Source organism: Eulemur rufifrons, chromosome 16, assembly GCF_041146395.1.
Source record: "Eulemur rufifrons isolate Redbay chromosome 16, OSU_ERuf_1, whole genome shotgun sequence".
NCBI classification, from domain to species: Eukaryota; Metazoa; Chordata; class Mammalia; order Primates; family Lemuridae; genus Eulemur; species Eulemur rufifrons.
In genome coordinates this window covers 87408993-87426976 of record NC_090998.1, presented here as the reverse complement: position 1 = coordinate 87426976, position 17984 = coordinate 87408993, and the positions used below count along the sequence as shown (strand labels likewise).

The window sequence follows — 17984 nt, the reverse complement described above, 5'->3', positions numbered from 1 at the left end:
AGAAGTCAGCAGAGCCTTCCTAGCAGCTGCCTGTGTCCACGCCTAAACCAAGGATGTCAGACATGCAATTTAATCCTTAAGTGCTTACTCACTAAGAGCTCCGTTCTCAGCAGAATTCCAACCTGCACTCAGGGGCCAGGAACCACTCCATCTCACAAGCACATAACTCCAGGGACAGGGGAAATCTCGTCACCATCTCGCTCCACTGATGAACAGCTCTGATGCTTGGAAGTTCTTCTTTATACCCAGCTCATAACAGTGAGAGGTACCATTTAATGAGTGCTCCCTGGTCAAGAGCTTTGCCAAGGGTTTTATGTCATTCAAGCCAAGGAGTGGGTCCGATCATTATCCCCACTTTCCAGATGAGGAAACTGCAGCTTTGAGAGGTTGATGCTAAGAAGCGCTGGCACCCGAATCTGAACCCAGCTCTGACTCCAAAGCTTCCTCTCTTAACCATCCACCTGCCCGTGGTTTGCAGGCCCTACTTCCGCTTCAAATCTGGAGTGATGCAGCTTCCACTGCTTCAGAGCAGGCATTGCCAGCTCCCTTCCTTCCATCTGGGGTCTCCAGCCCCTTACCGCCTAATCAGGACCTGGGAGAGAGGGGGATGCCAAGAACTAGCCCAGTCCACCCAGGGTGGTCAAACTCCATCTGGAAGCTGCATCATGCAAGCTCTTCAGGCAACCTCCCCAAAACTGCTGGCTTCCACGAAGCCTGGTGGTAACTGAAACCCCTGCTCTTTTAGACAATATCTGTTGCAAAATCATATCATCCATATTGTATATGTTGTTTCTGATGTTTTGCTTTGTTGTAGATAAAAGCAGGAATTGCAATGATCTTTAACAGATTTCACCTTGTTGGATTTGATCCATTTCCCCACCTATATTAAATCTTTTAGAACTAAGCTGTCCTTTGGAGCTTTATGTATCTGCAAACTTGAATATCCTCATTCGAGTTACTAACAAATGTCCAAATAGAGGACACAACCCTGTGTACACCACTAAATAGCTCTCTCCATCATCAGCTCTATCATCTCCACTCTTAGGGAGACTGGCTCGATTCTAAACTAATTTCATCACCATGGAGTGCTCACTTCTCCAGCAGTCTGCCCAATGCCTTGCCAAAATCAAGAGTCACTCCTCGGCCGTGCACTAATCCTGGAGGCTGAGGCGGGAGGATCGCTCAAGGTCAGGAGTTTGAGACCAGCCTGAGCAAGAGCGAGACCCCATCTCTACTAAAAACAGAAAGAAATTAGCCGGACAACTAAAAATATATAGAAAAAATTAGCCGGGCGTGGTGGCACATGCCTGTAGTCCCAGCTACTCGGGAGACTGAGGCAGGAGGATCCCTTGAGCCCAGGAGTTTGAGGTTGCTGTGAGCTAGGCTGACGCCATAGCACTCTAGCCTGGGCAACAGAGTGAGACTCTGTCTTAAATTAAAAAAAAAGATTCACTCCTCTCTGGCATTCCCTCAGCCTATGGGACTAGTAACCATCAAAAAAAAAAAAAAAAAAACGAAACTGATTTATTTGGCAATATTCTCAGAAACTCTATGCTAGTTCCTGGATCCCCTCTAAGTGCTTTCAAATATGTAATAACCTATTCTAGAATTTTGTTAAGGATCAGTCAGTACTAACCTTACATGTCCATAATTTTGACAACCCACCCTTTCCCTTTCGTTGAAAGGCAGGACATTGTCCATTTCTGGTCTGTTCACCACTCCTGCTCGCAGTGGGATGAGGGACACAGAGCTGGCAGGGCCAGGAGGAGGGGCTACATCCAAAAGATGAAACCACCACCTCCAAGACCCTGCATCCGTGAGATTGACGTGGGAGGAGGAGAAACGACCCCCGAGAAGTCAGAAGACCTGGATTGTGTGCATCCCTTAGGTTCTGGATGTGCTCGGGCCAGTAGCTCCGCTTGTAAAGAGAGAAAGAGCCAAGTGTTTCTGGAGACTCTGCCCAAACCCTAAGAAAATATAGAACCAATAGTGGTGACAGGTGATTTTTCATTCAAGAGTAGTCAAAACCCAGACCTGGCTGGCCAGATGAGTAGCAAGGGACTCTCCGAAGAGGAGCAGGATGGGAATGGGGAGATGGGAGGAAAAGCACCCTTTTTGTCCTATTTCCCTTACACCATATCCCCTAAGGGTTAACCCCCCACTCCCCTCCTCCCCCGCCCAAACCCCATCTCCCTTTAATCACATCTGATACTGAGCAGCCCAGCAGGGAACAAAGAGACCATTTAGAAAAATGGGGCCAAGAAAGTGACCCCCGCACTCTGGGGCGGCTGCCTGGATGCCAACACAAAGGCGGCATTTCAGAGCTGAAATTTCAGCACCCAACTTGATTAAAGGATTCCACAGGCTTGGAGGAGGGTGGAAGGGGGTGCGAAGTCCACTGCTCCCTGAATTAACCCTTCTCCAGAGCAGCAGACGCCCCTCCCACTCTCACGGATGCTCATCATTCCCATCCTGGCGCTCCCGTCCCCGGGGCCCTGCCTCTTGCAGAGGGCAGGCAAGCCTGGCTCCTCCTCCTCCTGGAAGCGGAGCTAGAGTGGAATGGAGGTCAAAGCTGGAATATTCACGGAGACAGTTTTCCCTTCTATCTCTGTTGGTGTCAGTATGCACCCTCTCCCTCTCCCCCTGAGGAGGGAGGAGCCAATGTGACTGGTCCTACCTCAGGGTGGGTAAGCAGGGTGGAGAAGGGAAGAGGACCCATTAGAAACTAAGGCAGAGGAAGGGGGAGCTCCAGCTCTAACTCAACACCTTGGACACGGGAGCACCGTCATCCCAGCACCCATCCCAGTCAAGGCCTCAGAGGATCCCAGGCCCACACAGAAGGGAAAGGACATCTTACAGGGACTGGGAAGAAGGGTATGGGTTTGGCAGACCAGAGAGGTGGGCCACAGAGGTCAGTGTGTGGGCAGGGGCCTGGGGAGGAGTGGGGACAGAGCAGCAGAGGCAGGGGTGGGCAGGTGCCTGGTCCTTGCTCCAGCTGCTGACTTGCCCAGCAGGGCTCTGCCTGGGGAGGGTGAGAGATCACTGCACCCCCACGCTTCCTGCTGGGGCACTGCTCCTGAAAGGGGATCCGAGCCCACGATAAGAGGCTCGAAGCAGGTCCTTAGGAAACAATGGGTGGCTTGATGAGACCTGCTCTGTGATACTCCTGAGAAGGGAGAAGCCCCTGCAGCCAGTCCCCACTGGAAAGGAAATTGGGGGTTTCCGTGGCAACCAGCTCCCTGGGCACAAAGACTCGTCTGTCTGCTGGGAAGGCAGCTGAGGTGTCTCCCCTGCCGCAGCCTTTGCTCTGGTGAGCAGGGAGATGAGGAGGGATGCATGGGATCCACAGGGGCTAAGGGCGCCTGGTGCTTCTTAAAGCGCTGATGGCCACAGGGCCACTGGATAGGTGCACGCTCCAGGCATAGGGCAGTAACAGGGAAGACGCAGGTGGTGGTGTCGCAGACAGCTGGAGGTGGAGGGGTTGGAAGGTTGAATAGTTTATTATTTACAGCTGTCATATAAAGTGAGGATGAAAGTGAGCAGGGGTGAGGTCAGGATGACCCCAGCTCAGTCAGTGATGATGAGCTCATCTACCCCCCAGTCTTCATAGCTCCCATCAGGCAGGTAGCGGCGAATGATGATGGGGATCTTCCGGGCCCTGTGGCAGGGAGAAGTCACAGAACATAAGGGCTGGTGACCCTGGCTCTGCGGCAGAACAGATTGTGTACAGATGCAAGGAAAGCAAAGTCCCAGGAGCAGCCTCTTGGGATTGATGAGTGTACTTTGTGGGAAAGCAATTACAAGAAAAAACGTTTCCGCATCCCAAGTGTGGGACAGTGGGTCTAGATGGGCTCTGCCATCCCATGGCTGCAGGAAGGAGGGGGAAGAGTGGCAAGACATTGGTAAGGCCCCCAGCAGCAGGAACAGCCAGGAGAAGTCCACGTCTCATCAGTGTCCTCCTCCTTTGCCTGCCTGCTCTTCCCTCCCCCTCCTCCCTCCTGGTGGCTGTTCCTACAGCCACAAGCACCAACTTCCCCAGCCAAAGAAGTGGGAGTGGGCTGTGCAACAGAGAGCCCCAGAGATGCTTCCCCGGGCTCTGGAGGAGTGAACCATGATCTGGGTGACTTACTTGAGCTCCTTCATGGCAATGAGCAAAGGGTCTGTTTCCCCCTCCAGCTCCACCATCACAGGGGCACACATCCTGCAGGAAGAGGGACAAGTGTTGGGGAGACTGCCGAGTCAGGGACAAGAGCCAAGCAGGTAGTGAGAGTGGGGCAGCATCCTGGTCCTCACCTAGAAAGGTCACCTTCTAGGCATGCAGGTGTGATGGGGAGCAGTGTGCAGGGGCACTGCCAGAGACCTCCCCCGGGGCCTATCGCAGCCTCCTGAGCCCAGCGGCCACAGCAGAGTGTCCAGGCGGAAAGGGCAGCATGTGCGAAGGCACACCATCCTGACAGCTCCAATCCAACCCACGAGCCCCGCCACAGTGCCTGGCTCACCTCATTGTCCTTCTCTGTTGCAGCAACATCTCCCCCAGAGGTCCTGCATTTCCAGCCCGGCCCCTTCCCCAGCCTCCACACAGGGGCCTGCGGTCAGGGCGCTCATCTGCTTACAACACTTCAGGACTCCTCATGGCTACCAGGCCAGAACCCAGTCTGCTCCCTGTTCACCTTTTTAGCACTGTCTCATGCTACTTCCCTATATTTACCCCACATTCCAGCCATACCAAACTAGTTATGGTTCCCTGGACATACCATGTTGATTCCTTTCTGTGTGCTCGTACAAGTTCTTCCTCTCCCTACAAACCGGGGAGAGGCTCAAATGTCTCCACCTTGGAAATCATGTGCTGAATCTTCAGTACCCCAACTCATTTTGCATATGCTTTTCTTAGGCACCAGTCTAACTGGACTGTAACTACTTGTTTGAAAGGTTTCCACATTGGACCATGAGCTCCTGGTGGCCCAGGATGACAAGTGATTCACACAGAGGCCCACCCCCAGCACAACATTTGGCCCACAGCAAAGGCCCTACAAACAAAGGGATGCCAATTCTAGGGCCCCCTCCTCTAGGAAGCCACCCTTAATTATTCCAGCTCAAGTTCACACTAACGGATCCAGAATTACTGGGAAAGCATACTAAAAATATAGGTTCCTGGGTCCTTCTCCTGACCCTCTGAATAGAATCTCTAGTGAAAGGGCCTGAGAATCTGAATTTGCAAAGCTGCCCAGATGATTCTGATAATCAGCTAGTCTGAGAGCTACCTGCTTGCAAATTTTATTACTAAATATTCTGATTTCTGTTATTCCCAAAAGCCTGAAAATTTCCCAACGGCAAAGACCAAGTGTTTAACTTTTCCTATATCCCTTCCCAAAAAGTATTTAAACATCCCCCAAATATAAATCTTTTAAAAATGTGGCAAAACTCTTTTCCTGATCCACATAGGTCTTCTTTTGTTCAAAATATAAATAATTCAAGGGCACTCATTCATCCAGCACCTACTATGTGCACGTGATACACAAACTGAAAGAATGTGCCCTTACATAATCTGTCTTGTCAAATAAGCACGTCAACCATCCAGTCAGGAAGTGGATGTGACAAACAACATCAGCCACCAGGTGGTGCCAATTAACCAGACAAAAACTTCACCCAAAACCTATCTAAGAATTGGTTGTTCGGCACCTACCAAGTGCAGGGTCACAGCCTAGTGCTAGGTATAAGACACAGTCTGGCTGACAGCCAACAGGGAACCACAGAATGGCATCATATCCCTTCATCACAAGGAGCGCTACAGACTGGACTATGTTGGACCAAGCCTTGCACCCCAAGAAAAACAGGACATTTGGACTTATGAGTGGTCTGGCCATCAAACTCAAACCCTTTAAGTGCTCCACACTGCCCACCAAATGAACTCCACCTTCTGAACTTATCACTCAAGGCACTAGCGTCATGTTTTCCAGCCTTGTGCCCCAAGCTACTTCAGATCCCCCACCACAATCACACCTGTCTGCCTCCACCTGGACGTTTCCTTGTGCTGTTTCCTGTACCTGGTTACTCACAAAACTACCTCTCTTTATCTGTCACCACTAGAGTTCTAATCCTTCACGTGGCTTTCCCAGTCACCCCTGCAATCGCTGTCCTCTCTCCTTTTTTATATCTTTCGCAAAGCACCACTCGTGTCTGCCTCGGCCTCTGGGTATCTGTGCACAGGTCCATCTCCCCGCCAGAAAACACCTGGAGGACTGGGGACTATTTGATCATCTTCACACGCTCAGTAGGTACTAGCACAGTGTCTTAGTGCTGAAAGACTGTTTAACTTGCATATACGCAGTCTATTTGTTTGAAAAATAATTTATGAATTATTCTTCCTCCTCCGCCATTTTTAGCCTAGATGTGCATGTCCCATAGAAAGCTCTGCAATGATGGCACTGTCCTGTATCAGTGCTATTCCTTGCAGTAACCACTAGCCATATGTGCTTACTGAGCACTTGAAATGTGGCTAGTGAGACAGAAACTGAATTTCTAACTTTATTTAAGCTTACTTAATTTAAATGGCCACATGCAGCTAGTGGCTACCATAATTGATGGTGCAGGCCTGGAGGATCCTGACCCCAGTGGTAGCAAAAAATATCATACTGGGCATGGCCCTAATTCCATCCAGAAGAGCAAGTGGTGCAACCATCCTGATGAGAGGTCTGCTACTAAGGAGTGGGCAAGAACAGTGTTGCCCACCCATAAAACCCTTTATCGAAGGAGATACGGTGGTCATCTCCACCCCACAGGGCTGGAGGAGATAAAAGTCTGATGCTGTTTGAACATGAGGGAGAATATACAGACAGCATCGCTGCCCCTCCAGCAAGTAGAGTTCACAAATCTGGCCCCAGCTTTTATTCCCAGCCTCATTCCCACTATTCCCTACTTGAACCACTCCCTTCTCCAGATACCCACCATTTCCCAATACAGCCTGTAGGAAGTTTGGGGTAGGGGCTCCTGTCCTCAGCCTCATGCTTCCCCATGGAGGACTTTCCATTAGAGTAACACTAACACTCCTGTCCTTTCTCTGTCTCCTCATTTACTCCTCCAGAGGAAGGAAGAGCAACTTACCTGACAGGTGAGCCTAGGGGAAAAAAGAGCAGGTATCTGTGGCCCAGCCTCTGTAAGAGTCCCTGCTTTCTCAAAGTCACCTGCAGGCAGAGAGGGTGCTTTCTGGTCTATTCTCCATGATGCCTACAACCTCAGCAGGCATCTGAAGGCTGGCACTGCCTTTGGCTAACTAGGTGAATCTGCAGTTATTGGACATTTGGATCTCCATCGTCTAATGTCAATCTCCTGCATCTTCTTATTCTTCCAAACTCGGGAGAGAAAGCAAAGGCTGCAATGTTTAAATCCCCAGACCACTGCCACTGCTGTGCTGTCCCATCTCTGACGTGCCCTCCAGCTGGAGGGCCCTCACCACAGTCTACCTCACATCAAGAACTACCTTAACCCCTTCCTAACTTGCACACAATGGTCTAGGGCTCTGAATTCACACATTTTGTGCTTCACTAGCCTGACAGGCAATCATCTAGTTCTGGTTTTGTATTGTGATTTTTCTCCTGCACTGTTATTTGACTTCTCAGATGTTTCTGTCCCATTTCTACTAGATCACAAGCTCCCTAAGGGCAGTGGTCTAGAACAATGCCTGGCACACCAGGACAGCACTACCTCTGTTTAGAATGTGAGAGCAGGAGGTGTCAGGGGGTGTCTGTTTTCAGGTGCCAGACTAGGCAGGATCAGTGGCTCAGGGGCTCGATGTGGCTTGACTGATGGACAAGATAGTGAAGGGACACACACTCACGCGATCTGGAGAGCTCGGGTGCCCAGCACGCGGGCTCGCTCATACTTGGTCATATATGGCGTGGTGATTCGCTTCTGGTTGGCCTGCGGTCGCTCCCCAGAGGGGAGTATCTCCACGTTCTCCTGGCCTTCCTAGACGCCAAGACAAAATAAGAGGGAAAATCTCAGAGGGCATTTTTCTGAGTTGAGGAAAGGATGATGATCCAGAATCTAAGGGATACACACAATCCAGGTCCGCTACCACTACCATTAATGCTCAAAGCATGCCAGGGACCATGCGACTGCTTACTAACCTCACTGAATCCTCTCAGTAATCTTATGCGGCAGGGATTATAGCCCCCATTTCAGAGGCTTGGAGTCAGCTAAACTTGGCCAAAGTCTCGGACACAGTAATAAAGAGGAACCGTGATCAGAATCCCAGAGCCAGCTGCCTTATCCAAAAGAGAGAGAGGCAGAAGGCCTGGCAATGGGGCAGTCCCACAATGTTGGCCCTAGAAAAGAAGTCCTGAGCACAATGAATCACCCGAAGCAGAAAGTTAGGAACAAGCACTCCATATTTCAGATTAGGGTGACTGAACCAAAGAGCCAAGTGGCTGGAAACGTTAGAGTGAAGGCAAGAATAGTTATATATTCACATATTTAACAATTACTTGTTAAGCATTTGTTTTGTGCCAGACATTGCAATAGGTGCTGAGACAGAAAGTTAGGGGAGTTTCTGCTCTCAAAGAATTCACAGTCTAGAGGGGGAGACAAGAATAAACAGAACAGAGGGTGCTCTGAAGGGATGTGGCATACAACAGAGTTAACAAGAAGACACAGTATTTCTCCCTCCATCAGTCACACAGGACAGAAAGTCCTTCTTTATTCCTGAAGCTAGCAACCCACCCACCTAGTTACTCAAGCCATAAACCTGAGCGTCATCCTTGTCATCTCCCACTTTCACGGCCCCATATCCAATTCGCCAAAATACCTCTTTCACCTGCCTTCTCATCACCTACACTGCCAGCACCTACTTTCAAGCCATGGGTCTCTCCCCTGGAGGGCAGAGTGTTCCCTAATTGGTCTCTTTCACTCTGGCCCCTCTCCAATTCACTCCTCACTCTTGAGGCCAGAATGCACTTTCTAAAATGTAAATTGGATCATGTCACTCCCTGGCTCAAAACTTCTCAGTGGCTTCCCTTTAGGCTACAAAATCCTGCCTGATCGGGGCCCTGCTTACCTCTCTAGCTTGATCCCAGGCCACTCTCCCCTTTGCTCCCTAAGTGGCCCCACTCTGCAGAGCACCTGGCACATAATAAACATTCAACACACGTTTGCTGAATGAAGGAGACAAGCTGGTAAAGATGTTTCACCTGTCTGTGAATTAACTGCCCCAGAAGCCGCAAGCTGTGGACTAAGCGGACAAAAGCTTTCAGACCCACCTTGTGCAGGGCTACTCCACTACCCAGGGCTGGAACACCGCTCACTCTCACTGGGGATGCTCATGGCAGGGGCTCTGTCCACGAACAGCAGGCAGATACATTCAGATAATTATCACCTGCGGAGCTATTTAGCAGCCTGGGCTGCAGAAGTGGGACTTGAGACGGAATACTTACCTCCTCAGCATTCTCCAAGTCATCTAACCCTTCATCCTCCTCCACATCATCAAAGTCGTCACCATCAAAACTGTACAAGAAGAAATCAGTGAGTTAGAGTATCACTTACTAAAATCAAAGAGGGCAGAGATCTGTGTCTCACCCGATATGTAAAAAGCGTTCAGCAAATACCTACCTAACAAGTGAATCAAACTTTTGTTCCATTTTACTCCTTCAATCTTTCCCCATTTGGTCCCAAATTTTGCTAGGACTCATTCATCATCACTGTTTCCCTCTCTACTAGATCACTCCCATCAGCATTTAAACACGTTATGTCCCCTCTTTAAAAGAAAAAAAAAAAAAAAACCTTAAAACCTTCTCTTTTCCTTCCTCCCCACAGCCCCAATTCCATGCTCCCCTTTGGTTTTGTTTGTTAGAGACAGGGTTTCACTCTGTTGCCCAGGCTGGAGTGCAGAGGCATCATGGACAGCTCACCTCAAACTCCTGGGCTCCAGTAATCCTGCCTCACCCTCCTGAGTAGCTGGGACTACAAGTACGTGCCACCACACCCTGCTAATTTTTATTTTTTGTAGACACAGGGTCTCAATATTTTGCCCACGCTGATTTAGAACTCCAGGCCTCAAGTGATCCTCCTGCCTCAGCCTCCCAGAGTGCTAGGATTACAGGCGTGAGCCACCGTGCCCGGCCCCGTGCCCAGCCCATGCTTCCCTTTGGAGCAAAATTTATGAAAGAGCTGTCCATCCTCACTGTCTCCAATTCGTCTCTTCCCATTCTGCCATAAGCTCACTCCAATAAGACTTTTATCCCCCCAGCTCCATCAAGGTCTTTAATGATCTCCACATTGCTAAATCCAATCGACAACTCTTGTTCTCATTTGCCTTGATCAGTGGGCACACTAGGCCACTCCCTCCTGCTCCATTCACTCTCAAGTGACTGCAAGAACATCTCACTCTCTTGGTGGTGTTCTCCCGCTTCGCTGGCTGCTCCTTCTTAGTTTTTGCCGGCTTCTCCTCTTTCCCCCTAAGCACTCGATGTTGGAATGGTCTCACACTGTGTCACTGGTCATCTCTTCTCTACTGACACTCACTCCTCTGGTGACTCGACCTGTGTCTTAGTTTTGACTAATATACTTCTGCTGACAACCCCCACTTTTTTTTTTTTTTTTTTACAGATAGGGTTTCCTTATGTTGCTCCAGGCTGGCTGCAAGCAATCATCCCACCTCAGCCTCTCCAGTTACTGGGACTACAAGGCTCCTATGTTTTTATCTTAAGAATAGATCTCTCCTCTGACGGTACACATCCAATCCACCAGGAAATCTTTTTGGCTGTATTTTTAATCTATTTCCAGAATTCAAAACCACTTTTTACCACCTCTACTGTCATCACCCTAGTTCAAGCCACTGCCTTCTCTCACCAAGATGACTGCAACCCTTCCAGACTTTTACCGCCCGGTGAAACTGCACAGACGCTCACCTGGATAACTTACACACTGCATACTTTTCCTACTACAGAAGCCCCCATGGCCCGCATTACCCGCTTGCTTGTGGGACTGTCCCCTCCTCTAGAAACTGAGTGCCTGGAGAGCAGGGGCTATACCTACTTCACCTCAGTATTCCCCTTACAAGACAGGGACCCGCTTAGCGGAAAGTTTCCTGAAAGACACCCTTTTCATGGAGCCTCTCCGGACCCTGGAGCCTGGGCTTGTCTGTGCCCAGCCTCTGGCCCGGACTACGTTCCTGGTTCCCCGACATTCCCTTCTCCAGCTCCGCCGGCCGCCTCCGGACCCCAGTCCCCTCAGACACTGCCCCCCGGGGCCAGGCTCCTCGGCCTCCTTCGATCCAGGCCCCGCCTCACCCGCCCCTTCCGAGCCTCCCGCAAAGACCACTCCGCTCCCGCACTCACTTGTCCTCGTTGTCTGACATGCCACCCTCGCCGCAGCAAGGCCGCCGTAACCCCTTGACCCGTGTGGAGACCCGCGCACAGCGCGACTCCGCCTCGCGCAGCACCACGCGTATCCCGCGCCGGCGCAGTGACGCAGAGGAAGGCACTTCCGGGAGGTAGGCGGAGAGTGGCGAAGGCGCGCATGCGTGGATCAGCGGGCGCGCGTTACTATGGTAGCCAGACCGCTGGCAGTCCAGGTCGCGCAGGATTTCTGCAGGTCTGGCGCGCGTGCTTCGGTAGGGCAGTGGTCACCGTCTCCGGGAGCCCACAGGCCGCTCTCTGTGGGAAGTGGGGCACCCAGACGGGCTCTTTAGAGTGAGGTTTCAATTTTGGCACATCCCCAATGGGTCCTACTGTGACCACGGCTATCTGAATGCTCCCTTCCTCTCGAGGGGACTTCCTTGCTACAGGCGTATCTGCCTGTGTGTCACGGTGGGAGAATTGGGCACTGTCGCTATATTAACTGGCGGGGTCACGATGCTCTGCGGCCTGATCCCCACTCCCAGATTCGGGGGGTTGGGAGTAGGGGAGCAGAGATTGGGACTGGGAGACAGGGGGTATGTCGTTGCCTCTTTCCCTCCTCAGGGGCCTCCCATGGCTTCACAGGAGAGGGTGGAGACAGTGACCAAAGGAACGGGGTTCTGGGGCTGCCCCAAGCCAACCACTTACACCCCGGAGACCTGCGAGCTGCTCCGAGGTCAGTGCAAAGAGCAGAGTCCTTTAACTCAGTTCTCCCATTCATGACCTGTGGCTTAGCAACTGCTATTTCCTTTTACAGATAAGGAGCCTGGGGTTTCAGAAAGGCTCAAGGTGCTACAGCTTGCAAGGAGCCAAAAGTCAAAGAATGAAGAAATTTAGAGTAGTTAATTACTATTTATCCTTTAAATTACAATTTCAACTTTCCCAAGGAAGCCTCATCTCCTCCCTCCCACCACCACCAGAGTCAGACCAACTGTTGTGTGTCCTCACACTACCAAATACATTTTCCTTCGTTGGGCTTAGCACACCTATAATCAAACAAAGTTTAGTGTCCCATCTATCCCTCCAGGTTGTGAATTCCATCGCGCAGGGATTGTGCCTGTTTCAGCTCACAGCTGTAGCTCTAGCCCCTCACACATGAATGAACATGTGTGAATTCATTCATTTGCTCAACAACAAAAAAAAAATTTAAAGCCTACTGTGTGCTTTAGCCATTGTTTTTAGGTGCTAGGGATACAGCACTGAAAAAAAACCAAAAAATTCTTGCTCTCATAGAGCTAATGTAATAGAAGGGCAACAAACAAATAAATAAAATATATAAAACTGAGGTAGTGATGAGTACTATAGAAAAAATGAAGGAGGAAAGGTAAAGAGGGCATTCTCAGTGCAGAATGGGGATAGGATGTGATTTTAAATTTCAGTAGGATGAGATGAAGGCATCTGCCTGCAGCCCAGGAGACCTCATAGAATGCTTTATCTTGCAGTGATGATGAAGGAATCCAAACTGACTAACTTCCAGCAGCGCCACATCATGGACACCATGAAAAGTAAGAGGCAGTCCACAGAGGCTCCCTTGGCAGAAGGATTTGGGGCCATATTTTTAATGCTCCTCCAGGTTAAGGGAGAGAAGACTTCATTTAAAAAACAAAGACAGGCCAGGCACAGTAGCTCACACCTTGGGAACCACAGTAGCTCTCAGCACTTTGGGAACCCAAGGTAGGAGGATAGCTTGAGGCCAGGGGTTCAAGACCAGACTGAGCAAGACTTGCTGTCTCTACAAAAAAAAGAAAAATTAGCTGAGCTGGTGGTGCATGCCTGTAGTCCCAGCTACTCAGAAGGCTGACGCAGGAGGATCGCCTGATCCCAGGAGTTTGAGGTTGCAGTGAGCTATCATGATGCCACTGTACTCTAGCCCAGGCAACAGAGCAAGACCCTGATTCAAAAGAAAAAAAAAAAAAGGGAATCACATTTCTGCTCCTTGCTCCTGGGACCTTTGCTTCTCTTACCTGGCTATGGGAACTGGCACAATAAACCTCCTGCAGTCTGGCTGTAGCCAATCTTCCCAAGGGATCATGGCCCACTTGAGACCTCCTGCCCAGCCAAGAGAGTCTCAACACTGTCATCTCTGCAATCCGTCCCTCCCTGTTACAGACCATATGTGTCCTCCCAAGGAAATGCATGTTTCTTATTCATAGTTGTATCCACTTACAGCTTAGCTAGCAGAAACAAGGTGATTGGCTGAATTGCAATAGGCAAAGCCTTTCCACTGCTCACAGCCCACCTCTCACCACACGTTCCGTTATTTATTTTTAAGGAAAACAAAAAACTGAAAGTACAGTAGTCCTGCCCCCATGCCCTTATCTGCAGTTTTTGTGTTTTCAGTTACCCCTGGACAACCTAGGTCTGAAAATAGGTGAGTATAGTACAATAAGATATTTTTGAGAGAGCGAGAGTGCACATTCATGTAAATTTTATTACAATATGTTGTTATAATTGTTCTATTTTATTATTAATTGTTGTTGTTAATCCCTTACTGTGCCTAATTTATAAGTTAAACTTTATCATAGATATGTAGGTTTAGGAAGAAACATATCACAGGTAGTTCCCCAGGTCATGGACTTCCCAACTTACAGCGTTCCATACTTACCAACAGGCTCCCAAGGCTCCCCATAAGGATAATTTATAAATAATTAAATTAATAATTCAGGGACTAGTTTCTTCCACAATGAAACAAATCCACATGGCATAATCAGTTCATTGGCACAGCATCTTTACACTAGCGCTACTCTCATTGTTTATACGGTCAATTACACACAGCACCACTTTTGTCTTAGTTTTTTTTTTTTTTTTCGAGACAGAGTCTCAATCTGTTGCCGGGGCTAGAGTGCCATGGCATCAGCCTAGCTCACAGCAACCTCAAACTCCTGAGCTCAAGCGATCCTCCTGCCTCAGCCTCCCGAGTAGCTGGGACTACAGGAACATACCACCACACCCGGCTAATTTTTTCTATTTTTAGAAGAGGTGGGGTCTCGCTCTTGCTCAGGCTGGTCTAGAACTCCTGACCTCAAGTGATCCTCCCGCCTTGGCCTCCCGAGTGCTAGGATTACTGTGAGCCACCTCGCCTGGCCAGTATGCTGGATTTTCAACAGCAGCCAAAGGGCACCTCCTTTGCTCAAAACCCTCCAACTGCTTCCTACCTCATACAAAGTAAAAACTAGACTTTCTAGGGGCTCCCGTGACTTCTGACCTCTACTCGCCCTGCTTATCCAGTCTCTTGCTGTCACTTAGACACTCCAGGCACGCTCCCACCTGAGCACCTTTGCTCTAGCTGTTCCCTCTGTCTGGAATGCTCTCCGTCAAAATACCTGCAGAGCTGGCCTCCCCACCACTCTGGGGTCTTTTCTCAAATGTTATCCCCTTCATGAGGCCTACCAACCCTATTAAAATTGTGAGCCCCACTGTGACACACCCGTGCTCCAGCCATCTCATGTACTACACAGTATGTGACACTTATTTCATCATCCTCTGTACCCCTCCCCCTCCAGGGGGGCAGGACTTTTGTCGCGCTTCCCACTTTCCCCCAGTGTCCAAGGCCTGGCTCGGGGTAGATGCCCAGTACACATTTGCTGATGCAGGTAGGAGTGGACAGGTCGAAAAGGTAGACAGGGCCAGATCGAAACAGGGGATGGGCCTGCTCTAAGCTGGGCTTTAGGGCAGTTGGGAGAAGGAGACAACTGACCAGATAGGTCACATACTTGGCTAGCCTGGGGAGGAGCCTCAGGCATGGCCAAGGCAAGGGGACAGCAGGAGGCACAGGCATCTGTTACAATCCAAACTGTCCCTCCCTGCCCGTGGACCAAGCAGACAGTTTTAGGAACCCATCTACAGAAATAAGAGCACCAGTACAGAGATCTGATGTACAAGAATGTTTATTGCAGCATTGTTTGTAGTAGTAAAAAAACAAACCGAAAAGCCTGGAAACAACCTGAATTTCTAAAACTAGGAGGCTAGCTGAATAAATAATGTATCCATTCTAAGGACTAGTATATAGCTATAAAAAATAAGTTAAATATAAATGGATTGATCTGGAAAGATGTCCATGATAAATTGTTAACTGGAGAGTCTGTTATTGAATACATTACAGTATGATCCAGTGTTTGAAAAAAGAATCTTATATGCATATATAAAATATGCACATTTATCTTTGAACATGTTTGTATAACCATCAAAAAGTAAGAAAAGTGCCCACCAAATTGTTACCACTGCTCATTGTAGGGGGTGGGATCGGAGGGGAGAAGGGAAAATCTTCAGTACTATTTTACTTGTTATAACAGGCAGGTATCACTTTTATTTAAAAAAAAAAAAAAAAAAGCCAGCGAGGTCCTCCCATCCCGACTCTTCCCCCCAGGAGGAGACACTTTGCCTCTACAGTGCAGCCCGACATCCAGCCAGAGGGCCTCCCCTTCCAAGCAGCCAGCCTCGCCCATCTACCTGCCTCCCATCCTGGCGGCCCACTCCCACCTGCGGCCAGCCAGCGTGTGCCGAGCCAACGGAGCCTACAGCCGGGAGCAGTTCAGGCCTCAAGCCACCCGTGAGTGGGACGGCCTCGGCTGGGGCCTCTCACCCATCTCCCTGGGTGGGGACAGGGACTAGCAGCCCCCAGGGCAGGTGTGCAGGTAGCTAACCATATTCTAATGCTTTTCATACTCATGAAGAGCTCATGTTCTTCAGCCGTGGCACATGTTAGCTTGGGGGTGTTCCGGGTGCAGGGAAACCAATTAGGCGGTCCTCCTTTTTCATTCTGCAGAACGTTCATGACTAACTGGATTCTACCAGTCCCTGGTGATCGTTTGGCTCTCAGGCCTCAAGGCCACTGTTCTCTTGCCCTCACGTGGCCCCTGGAATTGAGCTCCTCTGCTCTCTAGCCCACTTCGTGGAGCCATTTGTCCCCTCTTCTCCCTTGCCATCGGACGTAACTTTTGGCCTAGATGCTCCTAACATCTCCCCACATGCTCTACGCACGGGTTGCCACGCCAGGCATCACCGAGGCCCTAGGAGGTTCCTGAGCGTTCTCAGCCCTGCTGTGCACCAAAGCAGTGTGTGGGTTACGACAAAGCCCTTTTCCGGGTTCTTTCAACCTCTTCCCGCCTATCTTCACATACCACGCTCAGGTGTAACCAGGGTGGAAGAGGCTGGGGCTGCAGGAACCCTGTTCGCATGGCTGGAAACTTGCAGCAGGCTTGCGCGACCGGGGACACAGACCACGAGGGGGCACCCTTCACAACCTACATAGGCCATTTCCCTGCCCTGCAGGAGATCTGGAGAAGGAGAAACGAAGACTCCAAAGCATCCTTGCCACTGGGAAGGACCCAGAGGAGCGGAAAAGAAAGGCCCCTCCTGTGCGACAGGAGGACCCAGCCCCTGAGCGGGACCGGTTTGAAGAGTGTAAGCCACCCAGGGGCCAGTCATGCAGCGGGGTGAGGACAATGTGTGAAGCGGCCCAGAATTGGATGGGGGGCGGGGATCCCTGAGGGCCAAGAAGTGAGAAACACCATTTTGACAATAGAGCGCTTCCTCTCCCCGAGAGGGGCATCTGCTGCCCCGCACCCCTCACAGAGCCCGGCGGCCCCCGCCGCCCCATGTGCTGACGGCCTTCTCCACTGTCCAGTGGTGAAGGAAATCCAGGACAGGAGAGACTTCCTGGCTGACATGGAGGCCCTGGGACAGGGCAAGCAGTACCGAGGCATCATCCTTGCAGAAATCTCCCAGGTAGAAAAGCCACCAGGGACGTGGGGAAGGGAGGGGCCCACCATGAGTTTGAGTAGAAGTCAAGGGCCAGCCATGCCTGTGGGGTTCAGGAGTCAAGCTCCAGCTCACATCCGTGACAGCTCAGGTTTCTGCCCCTAATACCGGTTTCCCTGGTGCCCTTTGCAGAAACTACGGGAGATGAAAGACATTGACCACAAGCGGAGTGAGGAACTTAGGAAGGCTCTTGCCACCTCTTAATCTGCCTGCAGGGACAGGGGCAGGGTAGCCCAACCTTGAGTCCACCCCTTTGCCAAGCAGGGTCATCCCCAGATCAGGCCAGCCATGTCAAATGGTCACACAGCACTGCCCTGGCCTGCGGTTCCCTGGCGCATACACGCAGCCTAGCCCTGCCCACAGAGGTCAGCTGTTGGAGCCTCCGAGACCCACAGTCACGGACACAGACTTCGAGTCTTTTCTAGGGGAAAGAGTCCCATCCCATCCACAGTGACAGCAAAGCCCAATCCCCCACCTCAGACGTGTGTCTAAAGGCATCCACCAGGCCCTCTTCCCGCCACCTCCAGCCTGTGTGTCCTGCCCATTTAGTTTTCTGAACTTAGGAATGATTTCAATTCCTTTCTCCCTACCTGTCTCTAGATCTACTTGACTTTTTACCACGTTTGGCAAATGTTCAACCACAATGATTAACTGCCAATAAACCACATTTAACATGGGTCATTACACATACTATTTTGTTTTCAGAGGGATAAGGCTTACTTGTCCAAGGAGTTAGAATTTGTCAAGCACAGATGGCTTCAAGCTACCTCTTTGCACATTTCAAATGGAAGTGGGAACCACGGCTCTGGAGTGCCCCATGGCTGGGCACTGAAT

General features: G+C 50.4%; 2 protein-coding genes across 2 annotated transcripts; one reads left to right on the top strand and one right to left on the bottom strand.

The window, feature by feature from the left end:
* Positions 1–1990: 1990 nt before the first annotated feature.
* POLR2F (RNA polymerase II, I and III subunit F) lies at positions 1991–11442 on the bottom strand. Its single transcript, XM_069489672.1, has 5 exons — positions 11331–11442; positions 9429–9498; positions 7835–7965; positions 4130–4201; positions 1991–3658 (listed from the first exon to the last, which is right to left on the bottom strand). The coding sequence occupies exons 1-5, from the start codon at positions 11348–11350 to the stop codon at positions 3568–3570; spliced, it is 384 nt and encodes a 127-aa protein (XP_069345773.1). The 5' UTR covers positions 11351–11442; the 3' UTR covers positions 1991–3567.
* A 521-nt stretch (positions 11443–11963) lies between these two features.
* Positions 11964–17975, top strand: C16H22orf23 (chromosome 16 C22orf23 homolog). Its single transcript, XM_069489419.1, has 6 exons — positions 11964–12066; positions 12833–12895; positions 15757–15939; positions 16662–16793; positions 17017–17117; positions 17283–17975. Exons 1-6 carry the CDS (start codon positions 11964–11966, stop codon positions 17352–17354), a joined length of 654 nt encoding a protein of 217 aa, XP_069345520.1. The 3' UTR covers positions 17355–17975.
* Positions 17976–17984: the final 9 nt, after the last annotated feature.

Bases quoted from the DNA above. Each gene is read 5' to 3' on its own strand.
- POLR2F (XM_069489672.1), bottom strand. From the start codon at position 11,350: ATGTCAGACAACGAGGACAA. The intron at 9,499-11,330 runs GTGAGTGCGGGA...CTTCTTGTACAG, and splicing joins ATGTCAGACAACGAGGACAA to TTTTGATGGTGACGACTTTG. The intron at 7,966-9,428 runs GTAAGTATTCCG...CTTGGCGTCTAG, and splicing joins ACTTGGAGAATGCTGAGGAG to GAAGGCCAGGAGAACGTGGA.
- C16H22orf23 (XM_069489419.1), top strand. From the start codon at position 11,964: ATGGCTTCACAGGAGAGGGTGGAGACAGTGACCAAAGGAACGGGGTTC. The intron at 12,067-12,832 runs GTCAGTGCAAAG...TTTATCTTGCAG, and splicing joins GACCTGCGAGCTGCTCCGAG to TGATGATGAAGGAATCCAAA. The intron at 17,118-17,282 runs GTAGAAAAGCCA...TGCCCTTTGCAG, and splicing joins TCCTTGCAGAAATCTCCCAG to AAACTACGGGAGATGAAAGA.